The sequence below is a fragment of the Rhineura floridana genome, chromosome 5, assembly GCF_030035675.1.
Source record: "Rhineura floridana isolate rRhiFlo1 chromosome 5, rRhiFlo1.hap2, whole genome shotgun sequence".
Lineage (NCBI taxonomy): Eukaryota > Metazoa > Chordata > Lepidosauria > Squamata > Rhineuridae > Rhineura > Rhineura floridana.
In genome coordinates this window covers 60141003-60166753 of record NC_084484.1, presented here as the reverse complement: position 1 = coordinate 60166753, position 25751 = coordinate 60141003, and the positions used below count along the sequence as shown (strand labels likewise).

The 25751-nt window shown below is 44.9% G+C and overlaps 1 protein-coding gene across 1 annotated transcript in view; it reads right to left on the bottom strand.

The window, feature by feature from the left end:
* Positions 1 to 23401, bottom strand: part of TSGA10 (testis specific 10) — an 88472-nt gene extending 65071 nt beyond the window's left edge. The window contains exons 1-4 of the mRNA XM_061629406.1: positions 23345 to 23401; positions 20441 to 20560; positions 18034 to 18249; positions 1075 to 1140 (exon numbers count right to left, since the gene is read on the bottom strand). Of these exons, the coding sequence (XP_061485390.1) occupies positions 1075 to 1140; positions 18034 to 18249; positions 20441 to 20560; positions 23345 to 23401 (459 nt within the window). The remainder of the gene's footprint in view (positions 1 to 1074; positions 1141 to 18033; positions 18250 to 20440; positions 20561 to 23344) is intronic.
* Positions 23402 to 25751: the final 2350 nt, after the last annotated feature.

The window sequence follows — 25751 nt, the reverse complement described above, 5'->3', positions numbered from 1 at the left end:
CTAGCTCTAAGCCTGTAGTCTGAAAGAGTAGTCTAGCACATAAGAGGGAATTCCCCTTGAGCTTACAAAGAGAAACTGTCAAAACTGCATAGCCAAGTTGAGAAAAACGTATTTAGATGGAATCAAAAAAGAACAGTAATACTGGGTAATAAAAAGAAATAAGACAAAAGAGCACCACAAACCAAATAAAAACATAGTTCTAACCCTAGACAATTTGGATTCTAAACAGCATCTGGATATTCAACATCAAAATACAAGATTCAACTTGGATGGTCAGAAGATAATTTCCAACAGGGAAAAGCTCCTATTTTGAACAAAGAGGAATTGGGAAAGCAGAGTGAAGGGAGACTTGGACTCTCAGTCCCAAACAGAAGGGACATGATCTTTGGGAGCAGAGTCTGGTTACTGAGATCTGAAAAGTAAATTGCATAGTGTTTTGACATCTCCACAGGGAGTAGGAGATAATGGTGTGGGTAAAAATGAGAGATCTTTCACCTGCCTGCCTGCTAAACAAAAAATGCAGGGTGTTTCCCGGCTTGGGTGCATGTAGTATGCTCTGTACGTGAAATGGTGGTTAAGTGTGAAATGGCACGACCAAGTCATTCTGACAGGTAGGTTAAATTTTTAGAGAGAGGCTCTAGGCATAATGCATCTCCATCACATACTCCTTGCATTTCTATACTTGAGGAGGGTGCACCCGCAGGAATTTTTTAAGCTCTTCCCTTCCCCTTCCCCATGCCTAAGGGTTGTTAGGAAAGAGCGCAATAATGACCTACAAGGATTCCCTCCCATGTGCACAGAGCTGGAAGCTGAACATGAGAGAAGGAAAAGATTGTGTCCATGGTTCTATGTGTTACAGGCATGCAGGAATGTCAAAACAATGTGAATGCTGAAGGGAGAAATCACACTGAAGAGACAGGATAAGTAGCATTTTGAATGTTATGTATTCTGAACACTGCAACCATGCATTTAAGTGCCTATTAAAAGAAGTGTCAGTTGTACTGATCTGAAATGTCTTTTGCAATATACAAATGATGAAATTTCAACAGCAAAAATAAAGATTAAATTACTTACAGAGCTAAGAATGTTGATTTTATGTTCCAGTTTCCATATAGTATTTTGCTGACATTTAATCTGAGACTAAAATGAAAAGGAAAAAATAAGAAGGAAAAGATATCATTAGTCAACTGAAAACAGAGCTTTTGTGAAATACATTTTACTGAATCATATGAACTGAAAAGGCAGGAAGCCATTCAATTAACAGATCAAGTTAAGCTTGTAATAAAACAGAAACATACACGCTTATCCCTCTGACATGGATAAGATAACATGAGCATGCTATTAACAAAGCAACACTGTTTTTAAGTAGATTGAATTAAAGGATTTTTTCAGCAGAATATGTCCAAATATATTGTTTAATACACAACTGAATTTTCTTTAATTGTAACTTTTTCATAAAGCATTCTGCATTAGGCTAATTCTATGAATCACTGTGCTGACAAATAGGTGTATAAAATTTTACACAAGGGTTGTTGTACTTGCAGAATATCACTCATGGAACCGTGTTGTGTCAAGTCTATCTTACGACATTATACCAGTGCAAGCTACATTGGCCAGTTCTACTCTATAAGTAACAGCCACTATTACTAGGTACAGAATAGCAGTAAGAACACACAAAGAGAGGACTTGGTGAAAGAGAAATAGGACTGAAGGTGATTTATTTTTATAGTTCTAAAGGCTGTTTGGCCATTAAGACATAAGATTCAACGCAGCATAGTAGGCAGTACAGCATGATAGACTTACCCTATTTTCCTCTCAAAGTCACATAGTTGCTGTCAAATTTGCTTAAGACAGAAGTTACTCTACAACAGGAATGGGGAATGTGTGGCCCACAATCTAAGTTCATGCAGATGGCAGGAGCAGAGAGAGAGAAGCAGCACAGGAGGGGAGAAAAGCAGGGGGGAAACTTAAACGGATGGAGAAATGAAAGGAAGGGGGGGGAAGTCCTTTGCCAGTAATCAGTTCATAGCACTGCCAAGAGTTATCTGCTCCTCCTCCAGCAAGCTACTGGACAGGGAGCCAAAGAGAGAGAGAGAGTGCGACAAAAAGAGAGTGTCAGAATGAGAAAGGAAAAGGGGTGGCCACACCCATTTTTTGCCCTGGCCCTGCCCACCATCAGCTCCAACCCTGCCCACTATCTGCATGCAGACCCCCCAGACAGATTATCCCAAGAGAATGCAGTCCTCAACAACAAAACGTTGAGCCCTATTCAACACCAGAGATGGGCGGAAGGTGGATCAGGATCTACTACTGAATCTCTCGGTGATTTGAAGTAGACTGACAAGGATTTCTGACTTCTGACTACTTAACAATGGCAACAACAAAATGACTCCCCTCCTGAATTATACAGCTGAAATGAAGAAAACTTAGGGTAACAGGGAGTGGATTTTTGTGTGGAAGGACTGGAAGTTCCATTCAGTTTTGAGTATCCTATGCTAAGAATTCTTTAATTCGGAGTCTATGCCCTTTACACTAAGCTCCAGTTGCTGGATCTTGGGGTTCTAGTAAAAAACAAAATAGCACCTGCAGTTTGCTAAATATAAAGCATATATATATTATGACTAAGGGTCCATAGTATTTTTGATCTACATCTATATGTATTTACTTGGCCAATACAAATTCAATATATAAAAGAATAAACATTTCAAAAAATGATCTGGACATTGTAAAATTATCTAGACATTAATAGGAACATAGAAAACTGCCTTATTTTCCTCAGGTAGCCCGACATCATGTGGGAAAACACTGCCACCTAGCATCCATAGGCAAGAATGGATTGAAGTCAAGACCTGGGGCATCGAGCCCCTCCCACCCCAGTTCATTCTTGCCTTCGTCTGTTGGCAGTTGACTATTTAGAATAGCGTTTAGCTAAGTTTGTATTTTGTGTGATAGAGTGTGTAAGTCTCATTGTTGTTTCCTATCGTTCCCTTCTCTCTGTCATTACCTTAGAGTGTGTGGAACTGATTGCCTTCCTTTCTATCTCTTCGTTTTTATTTGTGACTGGGATTTTTTGGGGGGGGGGCTGTTTAAGGTCTTCCCTATCCCCCCTTAGTTTTTGTGACTGGGATTTTTGGGGGGTTGTTTCAGGTCTCCCTGTCCCCCCCCCTTAGTCCCTTTGTGCGGGGCTGCGCCGGCTGCTGTCTTTCCCTTAGCTGGGAGACCGTGTTAGCGGCTCTCCCTCAGGCGGCGGCGGCGGCTTGTATATTGCAGTCGGGAGCCTGCGGCTGCGACTCCTTTGTCTTTTTTCGTCCAGGAGCCTGCGGCTGCAGCTCCCCTTTTACAGCCTCACGCCTGTCCTTGCCACAGCTCCGTTGCTACCTAGGCTGCGGCTTCGAATTTTAGCGGCTGGGAGTTGCTGCGGCTACTCTCGAGCAGTCCCGTTTTACAGCCCTAAGCTTCCGGCGGCGGCAGCGGGTGTTTTTTCAGTGTTGGAGCTCGCTTCTGCGGCTCCCCTTTACAGCTCCCTGTTGCGGCCTCGTGGGCACCAACCACAGCCGTTTTTAAGGCCGCTTCTCCGTCTCCCCCCCCCACGACCGTCATTTTGTTTTGATGTTTTCCCGCTCTTTTTAGCGGGCGCCTTTTCTGTTAAGGCTCTGCTTGTTCCTATCTGCCTGTAGGTATCCCGTGTAAGTTAAGGCAGAATATTAATTTTGGCAGCCATGAATGTGTGATTGCATTGCTGCTATTTGTCTATACTATTCTGAAAGAGGAGTTAGTCACATGTGAGTGTGATTCTGGATGTGTGTGCATAGTTTCTGAGGTATTAGACCAGAGTCTCCATTTTCTTTTAACAAAGTACAGAGAAATCCTGCAAAGTTCATCTCCACAGCAGCAGCTGCACCTTGTGTACTACAGTGCATTTGGGACTGTACATTCTCCACCACCTGTGGGTGTGTACTGCTCTCCCTTCACACGACTTACCCGCACAGCAGTTGCACATCTCTCACTAATTATTTACTACTGTGCATTCGGGACTGTACATTCTCCCCCACCTGTGGGCATGTGCTGAAGCGTGTGTTGGTGATATATATACTGTACATTCTTCCCCACCTGTGGGCGTATACTGAAGCGTGTGTTGGTGATATATATACTGTACGTTCTCCCCCACCTGTGGGCATGTGCTGAAGCGTGTTTTGGTGATATATATACTGTACATTCTCCCCCACCTGTGGGCATGTGCTGAAGCGTGTGTTGGTGATATATATACTGTACATTCTTCCCCACCTGTGGGCGTATACTGAAGCGTGTGTTGGTGATATATATACTGTACGTTCTCCCCCACCTGTGGGCATGTGCTGAAGCGTGTTTTGGTGATATATATACTGTACATTCTCCCCCACCTGTGGGCATGTGCTGAAGCGTGTGTTGGTGATATATATACTGTACATTCTCCCCCACCTGTGGGCGTGTACTGAAGCGTGTGTTGGCGATATATATACTGTACATTCTCCCACACCTGTGGGCATGTACAGAAGCATGTGTTGGCAATATATTTATACTGTATATTCCCCCCCACCCGTGGGCGTATACAGCAGCGTATGTTGGTGATGTATACCGTACATTCTCCTCCATCCGTGTGGCATGTACGAAGAGTGTGTTGGTGTTATATACTGCACCCTCCCACCTTGTGCGTGTATATAATGGCGAATCAACAGCCAGAGACAGCCCGTGCTACAGGGGCACAGCGACCGTGTAAGACCCCAGGGCGTCTCACATCTACTAAGCACAAGCAACCCAGACTTCATACCAAGGCTGTCGCTGAAACCAAACACTTATCTAGCCACACCGCTGCCAACAAAGCACGATACGTGTCTATCCGAACTTCAGAGTCTGCTGGCCAAGACAGATTAACAGCCCTCTTTCATTCACCTGCCGGCTTGTCTGAGGACATATTTGAAGGGCTCCCTAGCCAACCAGCTGGGATCTGTCCTTCTAAACCCATGTCATCAACGGGCTCATATATCTCACCGGTCTCATGAATCCACTGCTAATTGGCCTCAACTAGGGCACTAGCCTCTGCTCTGCCAAGTGAACTCAGTGACCTCGGATCCTCAGATGGCCGCTCTTGTCCCTCTTCTGGGATTGCAATGTGGTTTCTCCCACATTTACAGGACTTTCTGAGCTTTTCTCATAAGTGCATTCAGGGTCACAGGCCAAACCATTTCCTCGGCAGAATGCACAGGACATTCTGGTGCTATAAGACATTGTGGCTGCAGCGAGGCAAATCCACTACCCTCACCAAATCCTTTAGAGGCAGCATTGGCGTTGGGACTACCGGTTCAGAGGATCCCTCGTATTCTTTTCAAGCCGAGGGAGGTGAGTGGCACGAGGATTTAGAACAGGAGGAGAATGCGTCCTATTGCCCATTTCACACGGCTGACTATCTTCCCCACACTCGTAGAGTTTTGGACACCTTAGGTCTCCAAATTTTCCAGACTGAATCTGCTATTCCCCTTGTGTAGAGGGCCACGGTTTTGAAATTTCCAAGATCAACAGATAACTCCTTCCTGTGCCAAATCCCATCGACAAACCGGCCAAAGAAGAATTGGCTCACCTGCTGCAGGCACGTCATTTTGCTGCCCTCGCCATAATCACGGGGCTACCGCCTTAGCTTTTGGGCCTCTGCTGCAGTTTTCATCCTCTCTAGAGTTTCTATTATATGGCTGGATGATCTCTTAGACAACCCTAATCCAGATGCGGTTACACTAAGCAAGGTCCGGCTAATAATTATCTGCCTATTTAGTGCACTGTGGCAATACTGCTTCTTCACCACTGTGTGCGTGTATCTAGCTGTCCTGGTGCCATATTAATTCTAGATTATTTCTCTCAGAACCTGGCCTCCATAGTGCATCCACCTTCCTCAATCCATACTACAACCAGGATGATTGTTTTGCTCATACTTGTCAGGTGCACAGGAGTGATACCGTACCTTCCCCTTTGTGTGCGTGTATCCTGCTCTGGACATGGCAGACCAGCCTCGGGCAAACCAACAGTACTATGCCCCGGAGCAACACAAAGCACAAGCACTCAGGCTTCACTTCAAGACTGTCAACAAAACCAAGCATTTAAAAACAGAGCAGTACTACAACTTTCCCTTTGTGTGCATGTACTGGCCTCGCTCCACACCACTCCTCCTACTTTGTGCATTTGTTGGTGGCATATACCGCAACTCCTGCCTTGTGCGTGTATATGACGGAGGATCAGCACCCAGATGCCTACACCTGTCAAAGATCCATCCCCCTGGGGTTCCTTACTGTTGAGCCTTGGCTCTCCCTGAAGGAGCAGGGAGGGGAGAGGCATGAGTTTCAGGCACCTCAGCTGCCAGAAGGCGTGGAAGGCACAGGAGTTGTTGAGTCTGTTCGGCACCTTGGGGGGGGAGGCAGTGAGCCTGAACTCCAGCCAGTTCCCATGGGTGGCACGAGCTCCGAAGAGGAGAGTGTGCCGCCTCCAGTTGTTCCCAAGGACCTGTCAGGGGATGCCCCAGAGATTGTGCCAACTCCTCCCTTGCCAAGCAGTCCCCAGGACACTTCCAGCATGATGCCCCCTCCTGACCACGAGCCTGCAGCCCAAGAGCAGGTGTCTTCCGATGAGCCGTTGGAAACATGCCCCCTTCGCCTCGCACCCGCCGCCGCTAGAAATGGACAGGGCAGAGACAGGACTTGCGAAGGAGTCAGATTACGATCGAAAATGTTCCCTACTTAAGCTGGCAGCTCACAGAGAGGAGTCGCTGAGTCAACTTCCTTTACACGCTGCAGAGCATGTCTAGAGTGCAGATAGGGATTTCTAGTGAGTAAGGCAGGTTTCTATATGAAGTGCAATGTCTTTGATGTATCCATTACTTTAATAAAGCAAGATTTAATTGCACCCGCATCTCCGTCTCGTGGTTCCAGCTCTGGACGGGACAGTTTGACTCAGCCACCATCCCTACTCGAATCTGTTCCCATGGCGGATGACATGGACGTGAACGGAGCAAGAGGGGGAAGACCCATAACCATGGAAGTGTTGTACACCAAGATCCAGAACCTCAGAGCCACTACACAAGTCCTGCAAACCGAGAACCAGAACCTCAGAGCTGCCACGCAGGCCCTGCAAGCGGATAACCAGAATCTTCAAGCCTTGATTGCCCAAGTCCAAGCTGCGCTGCGCTAAACATGCTACGGGGAAGCCGTCGGGATTGTTGGAACCCCTTCCTGCTCCGCCAGGACCATGGCAGATGGTTACTATGGACTTTATTACAGATCTTCCACCTTCTCAAGGGAAAACCACAGTTTTAGTGGTAGTTGATGGCCCACTTCATTCCATGTTCACCAGCTCCCATTGGTGGTACATGCCCTGGTCACCTCTCGTTTGGATTACTGTAATGCGCTCTACGTGGGGCTACCCTTGAAAACAGTCCGGAAATTACAACTTATACAAAATGTGGCGGCTCGACTACTTACAAACTGTCGCCGCCGGGAGCATATTACTCCAGTGCTGTTCGATCTGCACTGGCTCCCAGTTGTTTTCCGGGCCCAATTCAAGGTGTTGGTATTAACCTTTAAATCCCTATATGGTCTCGGCCCAGTTTATCTGATGGAGCGCCTCCAACGCCACCAATTATGCCGCCCCACAAGATCAGCCACACAGGGCCTTCTCTCAGTCCCGCCAACTAAAACAGCTAGGTTGGTGGGGACTAGAGAGAGGGCATTCTCAGTGGCGGCCCCCACTCTCTGGAACTCCCTCCCGTATGATCTTTGGCATGCCCCTTCCCTGAATGTATTCCGCCAGGCCTTGAAGACCTGGCTTTTCAGACAGGCCTTTGGGACTTCTGGGGAGGGTTAATCACTATGATAAATTGCCTAGTACTCTGAACTGTCATTGTTTATAGTTTTATAGTTTTATCGTATTGTTTTATTATGATGTATTTTATTGAAACAAAGATGTATGTCGCCTAGAGTGGCCATTGGCCAGATAGGCGACACAGAAATTAAATGATGATGATGATGATGATGATGATGATGATGATGTGCTGGGCTCCCAAACACCCAAGACACCGCCAAGTTGTACGTTCAAAATGTGTACCGGCTGCATGGGTTGCCAGACAGCCTGGTTTCTGACTGAGGAACTCAATTTACTGTGTGTTTTTGGAAAGCTTTGTGGAAGTTGCTACAAAGTAAATTAAGACTGTCATCCGCTCATCATCCCCAGATGGATGGCCAATCTGAGAGGGTGAACGCGATTGTCACCTGCAAGGTGTGCACTATGTTCATCTTCTGGACGGAAAACATCTGTGATTACACTTGCAGCAAGTGCACATTGGTGGTGCTCCTAGAAGAAAAGGTCAGGGGGATGCAGCAACGCATAGACACCCTGCAACTTATCAGAGAAGATGAGGACTTCCTCGATAGAACACAGGAGGAACTAATCAAACAGCACAAACTACAGGAACAAAACAACAAGGAAGAAGAGGACTGCAACACCAACAAATCCCCATGGAGGACTGTCACTGTAAGGGCAAGGAAAAAGAGAAGGGATTCAGAACTGCTGCAACTAACAAACTGCTTTCAGCATCTCTCAGTGGACAGCACCTCTGAAGAGCCTCAACAAGAGCATCAAGAGCCACTGGCTGCAAAGGAAGACTCCACACCCCAGAAGAAGGAAGCTGATGCAACCACCGCTCGCGGCAAAAAGAGGAGGGTGCTGGTGGTTGGAGACTCGTTGCTCAGGGAGGTAGAGGCACCGATATGCCAGCCGGACAAAATGAATCGGGAAGTCTGTTGTCTCCCTGGGGCACGCATCTGGGACGTCACTGACAACCTGCTGAGGCTCATCAGGAACGAAGACCAGTACCCCTTTCTCCTCATCCATGTGGGCACAAACGACATGGCCAGAAACACCTTGGAACAGATCACCTCAGACTATGAGGCTCTGGGTAGGAAGGTCAAGGATTTTGGGGCGCAGGTGGTCTTCTCGTCAATTCTTCCCGTCAAGGATAGAGGACTACAAAGGGAAAGGAAGATACTGCAGGTCAACGACTGGTTACGCAGATGGTGTCGACAGGAGAGGTTTGGATTCTGGGACCATGGTCTAAGCTTCTTGGAGGGGGGACTGTTGGCAAGAGATGGGCTGCACCTCACGAGGACTGGCAAAAATCTCTTGGGCAGAAGTATGGCAAAACTCATCAAGAGGGCTTTAAACTAAAGCCTCTGGGGGATGGAGATGATAGCTCAAATACCGATCCAAAGACAGCGGGCTGTAAACGCAAGGGTTTGAAGGGTACACGAGACACTGGGAGAGAGAAAGGGATGCATGGCAAAGCTCATGGTATATTAACGGAGGAATTCAATCGGGACAAAAGAGACTTCTGTTGTCTATATACCAATGTGCGGAGCTTGGGAAACAAGCAAGAGGAGCTTGAAGTCTTAGTGCGTCAAGGCAAATATGACTTCATAGGGATAACAGAGACTTGGTGGGATGACTCCCATGATTGGAATATAGCCATTCAAGGATATAAACTCTACAGAAAGAATAGAAGCAACAGAAAAGGAGGGGGAGTAGCGTTATACGTCAAAGACAAATACACCTCTATGGAAATCAAAGAAAACGAACAAAGTGGTCCGGTAGAGACCATTTGGGTAAAAATAAATGGAGAAACAAATAAAACCGACATGGTAGTAGGTGTCTACTACAGACCCCCTGGCCAAGAAGAGGTGGTAGACGAGGCCTTTCTCAAACAAATCTCTGAAATCTCAAGGAGGCAAGAAGTAGTAGTGATGGGGGACTTCAACTACCCGGATATCTGCTGGGAGACAAACTCTGCGAAGCACAAAGCCTCCAACAAATTCCTGATGGGCCTTGCTGATAATTTCCTCTTTCAAAAAGTAGAAGAAGGAACAAGGGGATCGGCAATCCTGGACCTGATCTTAACTAACAGGGACGAATTGGTCACGGGAATTAAAGCGGTCGGTACCCTGGGGGAAAGTGACCACGTAATGCTGGAATTCGTGATTCTGGGGAAACCCAAAGAAGAATATAGTCAAATATGGACCTTGGATTTCAGGAAAGCCGATTTTAGCAAGCTCAGGGAAATGATGGGTAGGATCCCGTGGCTAGATAGACTAAAGAAAAAAGGAGCCCAAGAAGCATGGGAGTTCATGAAGAACGTATTACAAAAAGCGCAATCGCAAACAATTCCAAAGAGGAAGAAAAACAGAAGACAGCAGAAAAAGCCAATGTGGCTACATGGAAGACTGGTGGAGGAGGTCAAAATAAAAAAGAGCATGTATAAAGAATGGAAGGAAGGACGCATCACCAAGGAAGAGTACCAACGAACGGCTCAGGCTTGCAGGAATAGTGTAAGGGAAGCTAAAACCCAGAATGAGCTGAGGCTGGCGAGGGAAGCGAGGAACAACAGAAAGGGGTTTTTCAGATATGTTCGAAGCAAGAGAAAGACCAAGGAAACGGTGGGTCTGCTGCTCAATGAGGATGGCAAAATGTTGACAGATAACAAGGAAAAGGCAGAACTGCTCAATGCCTATTTTGCCTCCATTTTCTCCCAAAAAGGGAACGCTGTGCAACCTTGCATCGGTAGCAATCTCAGTAAGGGGTCGGGATTGCAGTTCAACATTGATAAGGAGATAGTCAGGAAATACCTAGTTAACCTAAATGAGTTCAAATCTCCAGGGCCTGATGAACTGCATCCCAGAGTATTGAAGGAACTTGCTGATGTACTCTCGCCATCATCATCATCTCGCCATCAAGATGTACTCTTGCCATCATCTTTGAGAAATCCTGGAGAACGGGAGAGGTGCCGGAGGATTGGAGACGGGCAAACATCGCCCCGCTCTTTAAAAAGGGTAAAAAAGAAGATCCGGGGAATTATAGGTCGGTCAGTCTGACTTCAATACTGGGAAAGATATTAGAACAGATAATAAAAGAGTCCATTGGCAACTATCTAGATGACAATGCTGTGATTAGAAGGAGCCAGCATGGGTTTGTCAAGAAAAAATCCTGTCAAACTAATCTCATCTCTTTTTTTATCGGGTCACTAGCTTACTAGATTTCAGCAAAGCGTTTGATAAAGTCCCCCACGACCTTTTGATTAGCAAACTTGTCAAATGCGGAAATTGTCAAATGGAAATACTGTCAAGTGGATTCACAACTGGTTGGAAAACCATACTCAAAGAGTGGTCGTCAGTGGCTCTGCTTCGGATTGGAAGGAGGTCTCGAGTGGAGTGCCACAGGGTTCTGTCCTGGGGCCGATACTCTTCAACATTTTTATCAATGACTTAGAAGATGGAGTGGAGGGAATCCTTATTAAGTTTGCGGATGACACGAAACTGGGAGGGATAGCTAACACAATGGAAGACAGGAATAAAATCCAAAGGGACCTGGATAGACTAGAAAATTTGGCTGAAATTAATAAAATGACATTGAATAAAGACAAATGCAAGATTCTGCACTTAGGCCACAAAAACAAAATGCATGGGTACAGGATGGGAAATACCCGGCTTAGCAGTAGTGCGTGTGAGAAGGACCTTGGAATTGTAATGGATCGCAGGTTGAACATGACCCAGCAGTGTGATGCTGCGGCAAAAAAGGCATACACGGTTTTGGGATGCATAAACAGAGCTATAGTTTCCAGGTCGAGGGAAGTAATAGTCCCACTATATTTTGCATTAGTCAGGCCTCATCTGGAATACTGCGTTCAGTTCTGGGCGCCTCATTTTAAGAAGGATATAGACAAGTTAGAGCGGGTTCAGAAGAGGGCGACAAGGATGATAGCCAGTATGGAGAACAGGTCTTATGAGGAAAGGTTGAAGGAACTTGGCATGTTCAGTCTGGTGAAGAGAAGGCTGAGGGGTGGCATGATTGCACTCTTTAAGTACCTGAAGGGCTGTCACATAGAGGAGAGTACAGATTTGTTCTCTGCTGCCCCAGAGGGTAGGACTAGGTCTAATGGTTTTAAGTTGCAAGAGCGTAGATTCAGACTGGAACTTCTTGACAGTAAGGGCAGTTCGGCAATGGAACCGACTGCCTAGGGAGGTGGTGGGATCCCCTTCGCTGGATGTCTTCAAGCAGAGGCTAGACGCCTGTCTGCGGGAGATGCTCTAGCTGTGGATTTCCTGCTGTGAGCAGGGGGTTGGACTCGATGGCCTACAAGGCCCCTTCCAACTCTATGATTCTATGATTTTAGAACAGTATTTACGTTGTTACTTGGGCTACCAGCAGAACAATTGGATGTCTTACCTGCATTTAGCAGAATTTGCCAATAATAATGCTGTGCAGTCGCACACACAACAGACTCCTTTCTTTGCCAATTTTGGCTACCACCCCCGAGCGTTCCCTGCTCCAAAGAACAATCTCTCTGTCCCAGCGGCTGAGGATCTCCTGTAAGAACTTCACGCTATGCAACAGCTGCTTCAGGAACAACTGGAACATGCTAAGGCGGATTACAAACGCGCAGCCGATCAGCACCGGCAAGAGGGAGCCCTCATTCAAGTGGGAGACAAGGTGTGAGTGTCTGCACGTTATTTATCTATGCCTGGCCGGTGTCGTAAGCTGCAGGATCGACATGTAGGGCCCTTTGAGGTAGAGGCGCAGATTAACCCTGTGGCATACAGACTAAGGCTGCCTCCCACTTTCAAGATGCACCCGGTCTTCCACCGGGCGCTACTGACGAAGGACGCTCCTCCCGACCCTCACTGTCCGTGGGTCGAACCTGCACCGCCGTTGTTGATGGATGGTGAGGAGGAATACGAGGTGGAACAGTTATTGGACGCGAGAAAGCGCCACGGGCGCCTGCAGTACCTGATCCATTGGAAGGGCTACGATGCATCAGAACGTCCATGGGAAACAGCAGAGGACATGCACGCTCCAACTTTGGTGAGAGAATTCCATGAGGCTTATCCTGCAAAACCCAGACCTCAGGGGTGGGAAGGGTTAATGCATGGAGGGGGGGGGATGATGTTGAGCCTCGGCTCTCCCTGAAGGAGCAGGGAGGGGAGAGGCATGAGTTTCAGGCACCTCAGCTGCCAGAAGGCGCGGAAGGCCCAGAAGTTATTGAGTCTGCTCGGCACCTTGGGGGGAGCAGTGAGCCTGAACTCCAGCCAGTTCCCACGGGTGGCGTGAGCTCCGAAGAGGAGAGTGCGCTGCCTCCAGTTGTTCCCAAGGACCTGTCAGGGGACGCCCCAGAGATTGTGCCAACTCCTCCCTTGCCAAGCAGTTCCCAGGACACTTCCAGCGTGACGCCCCCTCCTGACCTCGAGCCTGCAGCCCAAGAGCAGGTGTCTTCTGATGAGCCGTTGGAAACACGCCCCCCTTCACCTCACACCCGCCGCTGCAAGAAACAGACAGGGCAGAGACAGGACTTGCGAAGGAGTCAGATATTACGATTGAAAACGTTCCCTACTTAAGCTGGCAGCTCACAGAGAGGAGTCGCTGAGTCAACTTCCTTTACACGCTGCAGAGCATGTCTAGAGTGCAGATAGGGATTTCTAGTGAGTAAGGCAGGTTTCTATATGAAGCGCAATGTCTTTGATGTATCCATTACTTTAATAAAGCAAGATTTAATTGCACCCGCGTCTCCGTCTCGTGGTTCCAGCTCTGGACAGGACACTTACCCTCAGTACTCCAAGGGGGTTCTTTGCTTCTGAGAACAGAACCCCACTGGGTTCCCACTTCTCAGACACACTTCTCCCTTTCCACGGAAGTAACTATCCCTGGTATTCACTGCCACCACCCTTCTTTCTAAATTCTACCCCTGAGTGAAGGGACCTCAGAGAACTATGTGATTTTGGAGGGATTTACCCTCACTAATCAATCCGTAGCGTTCAGCCTTCCAGCACTAGATTTAGAATCCTTAGTTCCAAGCCAATACACACCTTTTATACAAAGATTGTTTATTTAAGAGTATATATGTTGGTATATACAAAAGGAGCAATAGTAGTTTGATTCCTTAAAGCTAATCACCCTCAGGCGGGCTACACACAGTCATTGACATAACAAAAGGAGAGATGTTCAATACAGAGACAAAACAAAAGAAAGACTTATCCTAACTAGGATCCTATACTTACATCCAAGTAACTATTCCTTCGTGGAGCAGCCGGGTTCCCAAGCGGCTGTCCCTGTTACACGTCAGTGAGTCGAGGTAGATGGAACAAAAAAGGGAACTTTGGTTTGAAAGAACCTCCTTCATATTTATGGGTTTCTTTTCCTCAACAAGGAGGGGGGAAAGTAAATAGCCATATCCCACCCCTGCTAGGGATCCCTTCCTTTGAAGTCTTTGAAGATTGAGAGAGCGAGACAGCATCATCCAGGTGTCCTGATCTACAACATCCCCTCTTCCTGACTTTTAATCCCAGGAAGCTGATAAGGAGCAACACCTAAGAATCAGTTGCATTTCCTTGCAAGGTTGTAAATTGCCTGTCTGACACTGAGCTTAAGGAAGCAACAGGCTCCCAGAATTCCCTCTGGTTGCCTCACTTCAGCTTGACCAAAGTTAGCTATTTTTGACACCACCCAGCTAAAGTACGCTTGGGGCCATACCGCTTCCCTCGTCCGTGGGCATATTCCGGTGTTCCCTATTATCTCTGCACCTCTCTTCCAGTGCATATTCTCTAATAAGACCAGATGACAGGTGAGTGTGGACCAGCCCAGGCAACAGGTGAGTCTATATCAGGTCTATAACCTCTCGCCCTTTTTGGCTGCTACCCAGCGAGACCTGGCAGAGGTCTCTTCTACTATTTCGGTGGGGCAGATTGACTGGTGGTCCTCTTATTTGCCTTCACTTCCAGTGAGTCCCTGTCAGAGGTTTCTACTCAGGCATGATAGCCATATCCAGATGAGCAGGCTGCTGCTGCTGCAGAGTAATAAGGAGCTCTTCACTGTTCCTATCAGATCACAGGCAACTTTGCGGAGGGACACTCTCACTGCCCCTCCCCACTGTGTCCCAGATTCAAGTCCACTGCGGAAGGACGCCCTCACTGCCCCTTCCCACTGTGTGTAGTTGTTTTGGTTATTAGAGGCACTTCTTAGCTACAAGTAACTGGCTTGGACTGTAAGTTGATGGTGTTTGCATGTTCTCGCCCTGAGACCCTTCTCTGGGCTATATTCAAAGGTTAACCGATCCCATCTACTACATGGAGCATCTTGGCGAATTTCCAATCTGCTGACATATCCAGATAAGCAGACTGCTGCTGTTGTAGAACCAGGTTAAGTTATCTACGGTCCTGTTAGGCCAGGTCAAATATGCCAGGCCATAGACATACCAGTGCAGAGGGACACTCTCTTTGCCCCTCCCCACTGCATACGATATTTCTAACTCTCAGGAGTTGCTCCTCTCCCTTATCTAATCATGTTATGTTTCTACGGTTCCGGTCAGGCCAGGAACTACATCAGTGCGAAACGACATTCTCAATGCCCGTCCTCACTGACTGCGAATTTTTGGGTTCTCAGAGGTGGCCACATTCCCTTCAGTGGTGTATGGTTAGGCTGATTTTATGAGGCAATGCTCCCTCTACTGAGGCACTTGTGTGCTGGCCTTACAAAGGCAGGTTGCTTCCTCTGCCTCTGTTAAGCAGCTTGATCTTGCTATTTCACTCCCCTCTCTCTTGGGCAGCTCTCTTTGGCTAGGCTGTATTCAGAGTCGCTTCGTTGGGCCCTTCTGGCCTCGCAGATCCAGCCTTTGCCTGCATTTGTAGCTCATTCAAGACCAGACCTCCACATTCTTGTGCTGGGTCATTTTGGGCCTCTTCTTTCTGCTTCTCTTCCTCTAAGGAGGTTGCTTTTGGGCTGGGCCAGCTTCCTTCTACTGTGTGGGCATATTTGTGGCCAGATACCCTGTGTTGGGTTTCTAAATGTCGTTATTTAGGAACAGCACAGCTATAGCTGTTTCTTCAGCTGGCAATGCTAGGCAGCAGCACCTTCAGCAACAGTCAGTGATGCAGTAGCCTTTTTAGCAGCTGTCGGTTCCACGTTTTGCACAGCCTGTGTCAGAGGGAATTTTGCAGGGACGAATGTTGCATGCAGTTTGACCCGTGCAAGGTGTACATTGACCCTAAGGTAGGTGAGGGGGTCTCACGGTGAGTATTGTAGCCAATCTTGGAACTTCTAGTATTCCTCCTCAGCACTGCATCTGGGCAGCAGGGTTGGTGTTGAGGCTCCTTGTGGTCTATCCAGTGACTCTGGAAATGCTTAGCCTTTCCCTCAGATTCCTGGGGAGGGAGCCTAGCTTGCTGCTCAGTCTCCTGGAGCAGTCAACGGTGTAGCATTCTCCTCTCAAATTCATGCTATTCTGTCTAGTGACGGCAAGAGGGGTCCAGCTTTTTCTCCAACTTGCCGGAGAGTTGGCAGACTCCTCGCCCGGGAGTATGTTCGATTTTATGCATTAACCACGATATCGATTTTTCCACCTTTGCCCTAAGCCTGAACTAATAGCAGGCCTCTTCCAAGGGCAACAATGGTTCAACCGGTCCCTCTACGGGCCTAACTTATTCGACTTTGGTTCTGAGTTTAGCCCTCCTTTTCTCTGTATATACCTTTGAGGGACCTCAGACTTTCTGTGTTGACGTTTTTCCCTGGTAAATGATGTCTAGCAGTAAAACATCATGAACTAGGGAGCTAGAACTTATTTCCTGCAGTTTCCTGGGTGATATCAGCTCCTTCAACTCCATGCAGTCTTGTCAGGCTCATTTCGATGTTCAGCAACTGGGCCTCTGTATCTTTCATAAGAACTTAGCGATATTACGTCTACACCTGTCCTTTTGCCCCAAGGTTTATTCAGATTTCCTCTGCAACCGGGACATTATTCTTCCCTCGTTCTGTCTGAATCTTGTCTATCCACTGGAGAAGACCTAGCATTCGCTAGATGACTAACAGATTCATTGTTTGTTTTCTTTCACCCATGCACTCTGGGAGAATAGGTTGCTAACTCTACTTTGTATTGTTGGAGGCGCACCTGCATTGAATTGGCCTTGAGTCTCTTCAGCTGCCAGTGCATCGTAGTATAACGGCGCACTCACCTAGGTCAACTGCCCTTCGGCTGTTTTCGCTACCAATGCACCTCTTGCAGAAATTGCAGAGTGGCGTATGGTCTACTCCAATTTCTTCATAATACATTACAAGATAGACCGTTACGCTTCTGCCGATGCCTCCTTCGGAGGCGTGCGTTACAACAGGTCCTTTATTACAAGTAACAAGGGGCGGTCCCTCCCTACTGGGGGATGCTTTGGTACATCCCACATGATGTCAGGCTACCTGAGAAAAATGTACCATAGGTATCACCTGAAGGATGATTTTTTCAGGTAGACCGACATCATGGCCCTCCCTGTTGGAGGCTATTGGAGTTCTCACTCTTCAGAATTATACTTTTTAAACTATTTAGTCAAGTCAAAACCCTTTAGGAACTGTTAAAGTGCATGTAGTCTCTGAGTTATTATTTGGGACAATGTTTTCCTTGCTGGTAGGCCCGTTGGCCGTTTTTGTCTTCACAGATATCTCACTTCGGTCTCGTCATGAATGAACTGGGGTGGGAGTGCTTGATGCCCCAGGTCTCGACTTCAATCCATTCTTGCCTTCGGACGCTAGGTGACAGTGTTTTCCCACATGATGCCGGTCTACCTGAGAAAATCACCCTTCAGGTGATACCAATGGTACATTCTGAGTCAGACTTTTGGTCTGTCCAGCTCAGTAGTGTCTACACTGACGGGTAGCAGCTTTAAGGATTTCAGACAGGAGCCTCTGCCAGCCCTACTTTGAAATGCTGGGGACTGTAGCTGGGACCTTCTGCATGCAAAGCAGATGCTCACCCACTGAGCTACGGCTCTTCCAATTAGTTACAATTACCAAATTTCACTTATGTGAACTCTAAAATCTACACAAGCATCCAGAAATGCTGGATATAGATGTGCTTTTCATGTAGTTGAGAACTAATGCTCAAAAATAACAAACTAAAAGTACTACATGTATAAAATTTTCATTTAATAATTCAAGTACCTTGGCGTCTGCAAGTTCTTGGTCTGACCTTTCCAATACAAATTCTTTTTCTTTTTCCAGCCGTTCTGCTAACTTGTCTACATGAGCGAGTTCCTTACGTAGATATTCATTCTTACTGGCCAAGTCATTCAGTTGAGTTGTTACTTCCTCCTTACTATCAAGTATTTTTGTAACATACTTCTCCAAGTCAAGATTTTTTGTTTTCAGATGTTCAACCTTGTGGATCCAAAAAGAACAGAATTGTTTCAGTTCTCTTATCTCTTAAAAGTCTTTGCAGCAAAACATTAGGTTATATCATGTACACTGTGTAAAAAACTCGGCAGCTGGTCATAGTAAGGGTCTATTCAAACTGGTCAAACATGAGCTAAATTAAGTGGGTTCATCAATGATGAAAGTACAAAGAATCTCTCACAAAGACTGCTAAACCATAAAGCACTACTGCTAGCTATGAGGGCCCAGGTCTATTTTATTTATTTATTATTTGATTTATATCCCACCCTTCCTCCCAACAGGAGCCATGCTATCTAACCTAGGCACCTTGCTGCTTACTCCCAGATGGAGAGGCTGGCCAAGATTACTCATGATGGGAGGAATACATTTCACACTTATTCAACAGCACTGGCTTTAGTCCTGGAGAGCTCAGGCCCAGCATGTCTTAGATTATCTCTGTCCATGTGGCCCCTTACAAACTTTATAGATGGCTGTCAAAACCTTTTGAATGGTTCCTCAATGAACCAAGTTTGAATAGGGACAGCATGTAAAGAAGCATTCTCAAACATCTTATTCACTGCTACTCAGCATTTCCAATGTGTGTTCATGTGGTAAAACAGATCCTTGTTTAATTTTCACAAGGGCAATGTGTTACTTTACATTAGTGTAAGAAAACTCATGTGTGAACCAGCCCAGCATTAAGACAGACTAAAAGAAAGAGGCAGAAATACCATGCTCAAGACCAGCACTTGAGGCATACTTCTACAGTTATGAATTGTCACCAATCTAATATGCTGAACTGTTAAAAAAAAGCTGCTAATGGAATAATGGGAACTCTTAGGGCCAAAGTGGCCCCTGTATAAGAACTGGGTCGTCATTGATTCAACACAAAGTAGAGGGAAAGGGTGATATTTAAAGTGCAAAACAAAGCCAAACCCTGCTCCCATTCATGTTGTTCCTACCAAATCACTTTGCCTCATCTTCTAGAAAAGCTCCAAGATGGTCCGTGATGCATTTATGTCAAAGTCAGTGTCTTTTAACTCCAAAAAGAAAAAGCCAGAACATATAATGCAGCTCAAATAGCATTCTTAATTGTGTAGCAACTTTGTTTCCAAGGTTCTTGAATGATAGCAAAGTTTTATGTAAAACATACAGTAGAGTTTGCAGCATGAAAAAAAAGTTCAGGATCTATGGCTTTCATGTGATGGGAGCATGTGTAAGGAGAATAAAATCTGAGCAGTTATCACTAGCAGGGTTATGATACTGTCTCCCACAACAAGCTAAGGCAAACCATGGATTAGCAAGACTGTGCAAGTGTGCAGTCTCCTGGAGAGGAGCTCACTGCTACTTTGCTCCTCCCCGGACCATTTTTGCTGGCTCAGCATGTTGTCTTAACTGGGGCTCATGGTTAAACCCTCTTTTCACTCACAGTGAGCTGTAAGTAAGAACAAACCTTGGTTACAGCTTGTGGTTAGTGAGGATAACCATAAGCTCTGATTTGGATGCCATGGTAAGCCAAAGTTTGGCTTAGCACAGAACAGCATAGCAGTAAAAAGGACCAGGGATTAATAAAGTGGCTGCAAGCTCCTATCCAGAAGCCTACATGCTCATGTGGTCTTACTAAGCCAAAATGTAGCTTAGCATGTCATGCAAACCAGTTCTATGAATGATACTTTAATTCAAAACATTTTATCTATTGCTGCTGCTGATATTGTAGTCTGTAAGCAAATATGTAGACTTGGGATGAAATGATATCAAACCTAACTCTAAATATCTTATTTTTTTAGTGGCAAATGCAATCTTCGTCCATTTCTAAAGGGCCCATCAACCTTGTTTTATTGGCAAGTCTGAATCAAAAGTGGTAAAAGCCTAGTAGTCCTAATGCATCTAGGTACTGCAACTATTCTCTGTTCCGTCAGTAACTAAATGAGCTGAGCTTACAGGGCTTTATATTGGGAAGGCACATTAATAGAAGGGATATTGTCATAATGATAAAGCGTCATCACAAGTTGATTAACTACTATTATATAATAATTATAATAGGATCACTGATCTTATCCATGATTTTGTCCCTACATTCCTATTAAAAGGACAAAGCCATATTCTCACAACGAAGCTAAATAAATGATGCAGTGTTGTGTTTATGACCTAGTTTAGTCATTATGAATGGCCAAAATAGCAAGAGAAATTACAGAACCTCTGATTGTAGTTTTTGGATGATTTTGTCTTTGTTGTTAAAGCTGTTTTCTGATTTCAAAGTTCTCTCACTTTCAGAATATGGACCTCCTAACACTAGCTCTTCTCTGGTTGTCACCCTCTAGGAAAAAAAGGGAGCAAAACAGCTTAAAGAACAGTCCTATTTTGCAATATTCTATTTCTGCATTAACTGAAAAATACAAATTTTGATTGTTACTGCCAGCAGGTATTATACAGAAAATATGTTTGCATCCCAAACCAATGCCTATTAAGCTGAAAGTAAAATTCACTGTGTTAAATAGGCCTTACATGATAAGCTTCGGATGGAATCAGAGCTGGTTGGAAAACCATAATCAAACAGAGCTCATCAATGGTTTATCATCAATTTGGAGAGAGGTTTTGAGTGGGGTGCCACAGGGCTCTGTCCAAGGCCTGGTACTCCAACATCAGTAACTTAGCTAAAAGCATGGGAGGAATTTTTATCAAATCTGCAGATGACACAACTGGGATAGCTAATGCCTCAAAAGACAAAATAAAATGCAAAATGACCTTGATGGAATGGAAAACTGGACAATGCAAAGTTCGGAATTAAACACAAAAATAAAATCCACAGGTGTAGCATGGAGGATACCTGGCTTGGAATCAGCTCATGTGAAAAGGATCTCAATATAGTAAATCAATTACAAGCTGAACATGTGTCAGCAGTGTGATGTGGCTCCAAAAAAGACTAATGCAATTTTAGGTGGCATTAATAAAACCATGGTTTTCAAGTCCCTGAAAGATATAATTCCACTTTATTCTGCACCAATTAGATCTCATCTGGAATACTGTGTCCAATGCAGCACTTTAAGAATGAAATATACAAATTGGGATAGGTTCAGAGGAGAGCAATTAAGACAGTCAGTGGTATGGAAAACAAATCCTAAAGTAAAGGTTGAAGGACGTAGGTATGCCCAACCTAGAGAACAGAAGACTGAGACGGAACTTCTCAAATACACAGAAGAGACAAAACACCAGGACTGCTTCCATACTGGGCATCTATTGTGGAACAGTCTGACTCACTTTTTACAGGGCATATGCATGACCTCATGAACAAAACAAAGCTGCTATTCAACTTACAAGTTAAAGTAGGATAACAATGACTAGGTGCTGCTACATCATCTATGTCTGCAGCACCCTGATTCTCTGCTGCCCTGGAGTTTAGGATTTAGAACTAACGGACTTAAGTTATTTCATTCGTACATTAGAAGAAACTTCTTGAAGGTAAAACAGTTCAACAACAGAACAAATTACTTAGATGCGTGGTGGGCACTTCCTTGCTGAAGGTCTTCAAGCAGAGGCTGGACAACTATCTTTTCAGGACACACTAGCTCTGGATTTCCTACACTGAGCAGGGGGGTGGACTAGATAGCCTACAAAGCTCTTCAAGCTCTATGATTCTGTGATACTCCAAGGTAAATGTGCACAGCATTTAAGCCAAAATTATTATAACTGAATTATTATTTCCTCTGTGACTAAAGATGACATTATTTATACTACACAAAATTTCAAGACATAAAAGTATGATTTTATACCAAATGATACATAACAAGAATTAAGTGACATAAGAATTGCACTATACAACAGAAAAAATATTCTGCAACTCTTTCTGAAAAACTGATCCAGTAAATTCTGTCTAAGGAAATTTAGATAAAAATGTTTTATAAGTTGCATGGTAAGTGATTATCATTAACAAATATAGCAGACTATATTTTTCTAAAAAGAGACTTACTAGGGTTATGGCCTATGCAGCTAAATCATACCCAAGCTTAATTGGAAGTAAGTACCACTGAATTCTACTCCCAAATAGGGCTGCAATCCTATATACACTTACCTGAGAGTAAGTTCTATTGAACTCAATGGAACTTACTTCTGAGTAGTCTTGCATAGGCTTGCATTGTAGGTGTATCTATGGAATTAAATAAATAGGACTGCCTTCCATGTACACATTTATTAGGAAAATAAAACAAGAGAACACAAATATTGAGCTTATTCCTATTTCTATTACAGATCACAAGCTTCTTTTATTTTTAATCTGTCAACCAAGAATTACAAGCATCAACATTATCACTAATAAGAAAACCTTATATTATTATATAGATATTAGCATACACAAATGCAAACAATCATACTCCAGAGAGGTTCAGCAAAAAGTGTTGAATCCCAATCTCATGCACTCCTTTTATATTAACATATACCTTAAAAACTTATATACACTTGCCACATGGTTAGATTGTTTACTATTAAGTGAAGGAAAAATTTAAATGTTATGTGAAGGAAGCATATGGTTTTTTAAACAAACTAAAATACTTTTCCTATTATGTCTGCAACCAAAGTTATGTGTCTAGTAGTTTTACTGAATGAAATTGACTCGATTAATTCTGTGCAAATACAAAAAGGCATCTAGAGGGGCTGTGCCATGCCTACTTTGTGTTAGACACAATGCAGGATGTCAGTCACCATGGCAGTGGAATTTGTTTTGCTTGAGAACTTAACCACTTGGCATTCTCAAAGGGAATTGCTATCAAGGGAACATCTTAAACCTGTAAAATGTATTTTATATTTTTAAAATATACATTTAAAAATAATCCTAAGGGAATGAGAGGAAATTGTTGCTGTATTTCCCATATATAATAATCGAGGTGTGTTGGCATTTTCTTTCATTCTTGTCTGAAACTTTTCTATTACATAGTATGGGATTTTTAGGATTGCAGCCACATATACTTGTAATGGGACCCCCATGTAAGCAAGCACACTTGGTCCAACTCAGTCACCGTACCTATATATCCTACCCAATACCTCTGCAGCCTGTCTGGCAAGCTAGCAGGTTTCTTCTTGTCCTTATTTCCTTAGGGGCTCTCTGTACCTTTGAAGGAAACTCTGGTTTTTTCTTCCAGCGCTCAGGAAACTTTCTAGAGGTCATGATGGCAGCTAAACTGTCCGCTCCAGAAGAATTTCTGCCTTTCTCTTCTCGGTTCGTTTTCTCAGTCTTACCCGCTACTTCGCCTCCTTTTCCCTCTCAAGCCAGGTAGTCCAATGAGCAGCCAGGCCAGATGGCGACAGCTCAGAGAAAATAATAGCTTCTCTCTCACCCTCCCTCTCCCTTCACCGTAACGGCTGGCCAGGGCAGAGAAGGCAAAGGAAACCACAAATCTGCCTAGTAAGCTTCTCAGTCAAGTAGCCAGCCGTCCTACCCCAAATAAGAAAAGGGGGTGGGATTTGATGGTTGCAGCTCTCAAGAAAGACCCCTCTGGTTGTTTTCAGGACGTCTCCCTTCATTAAACGTGCTAGGAGACGCTGGGGGTCGGGGAGGGGCATTATTGTGGCAAGCTTGAAGGGGCTTCAAGCTTGCCACAATAATGCCCCTCCCCGACCCCCAGCGTCTCCTAGTAACACCACACCTGCTCCCTCCCGCTCTCGTTACCTGTTAGACAAAACCGGGCAAGCGATGCGCTCTTCTTTTTGACCACTCTCCCTCCATTGGCGCGCACGAGGCGCACTCTCGCCCCTTCAACCGCCGCTGGTAATCAAACACCCCACGGTAGCCTCAGGAATGTGCCCTCAGTCGAAGGTCGCGGTACCTAAAGTTCCATCGCGGGGGCGCGCTGTTGCCACCTACGGGGAGGGGAGGCCATAGATCCCTGGGCATCAGCTTCGTGACCACTAAGGTTTGCATCGATGTCACACGAGGTGCTTCTTTTTTTCAGCCGTTAGTATTCTTTTCAGCCAGAGCTTTCAGCTGTTTAAATATTGCAAACCTCACATTATATTGAGAAGTTGTTAAGACAACTGATTTCCGGGGCACGCATTTCTCAAATATGAACTAGAATTGAAGTTTGAGGTAATAATAGGATAGGATATGCACAGAGGATCCAGAAGCCTGGTTCCCATGCCATTTGACTCACTGTGCCTGTCCTGGACTAAAATTAAAAATAGGTCAGACTCGGGGAGAATCAGAAAAGGGCCATTTGGCCTCTGGGCCTGAGGCTCAAAGGGAGCCTCACTAAACACTTGTTAATTTTTGGCATTAAATAAGTTTTGCAACTTGTTTTTCAGCTAAGAATAAGTTTTGCAACTTGTTTTTCAGCTAACAGGTGGAAACTCAAGCAAATGAGAGATTTGATGTGGTAAAATATTTTTTGTTAAATGCTATAGCTTTTGTTATATTAAAGAGATAAAATGTTCATAAATAAATAAAAATATATCTGTTCCACGGAACAAGATTAGACCATAATTACCATGTCCTCAGATCAGCTGATTGTATAAACAAACCAGACACTCTTTTTTTGGTGCCTTACTGTGTTTTCATGTGCTGTCATTTTTTTATTTTTATCATGACTAGGGCTTCAAAAGGTAGAAGTGGCCTGGGCCTTTGTCGACCTCTGAGAGGGCCTGGTCAGACTTCACAAATCAAACATCATTTTGCCTAGAAAGTCAAGTTTGCTACAGTCAATTATATCCGAACAGTTTGCTCCCTCCTAACATTATTGTAGGACCATTCTGGAACTTATATTCCTGAGGGGGAAAGAAAGGAACTCAGTGTGAGCAATATAATTATATGTATTTGTATCCATTGTTACTCCAACGAATAATGCACCTGGTTGAAAATATGTGATTCCGCCCTTCCATAAGGAAAAATCCTTACTAGTTATCACCAAAGCACTCTAGGAATGGTTTTCCTGTTCTTTTTGAAAGTTTAAAGTATTCTCTCTTTTAAAGTTGTGGTTTTGATGAACAGAGTTCTGCCAGTTATGAATGGGGCCATAGAGGACTTTTTTATTTTATTTATTTATTTATTTATTATTCAATTTATATACCGCCCTTAGCGAAATAGCTCTCAGGGCGGTGAACAAACAAAATAAAATACAATATATCATAATAAAAATACAAAAACATATACAAACAAACAACGAAAAGCACAGCAAAAACAAAATAAATACTACAAAAATTAAAATACAGATTAAAAGATTTAAAAAGTTAAGAAGATTAAAATGCCTGGGAGCATAAAAAGGTCTTTACCTGGCGCCGAAAAGATGGAAGTGTAGGCGCCAGGCGTACCTCTTCGGGGAGGCTGTTCCACAACTCAGGGGCCACCACAGAAAAGGCCCTAGATCTCGTAACCACCCTCCGGGCTTCCCGATGGGTTGGTACCCGGAGGAGGGCCTTAGATTCTGAACGAAGTGAACGGGTAGGTTCATAGCGAGAGAGGCGTTCCACAAGGTATTGAGGTCCCACGCCGTGTAAGGCTGTATAGGTCAAAACCAGCACCTTGA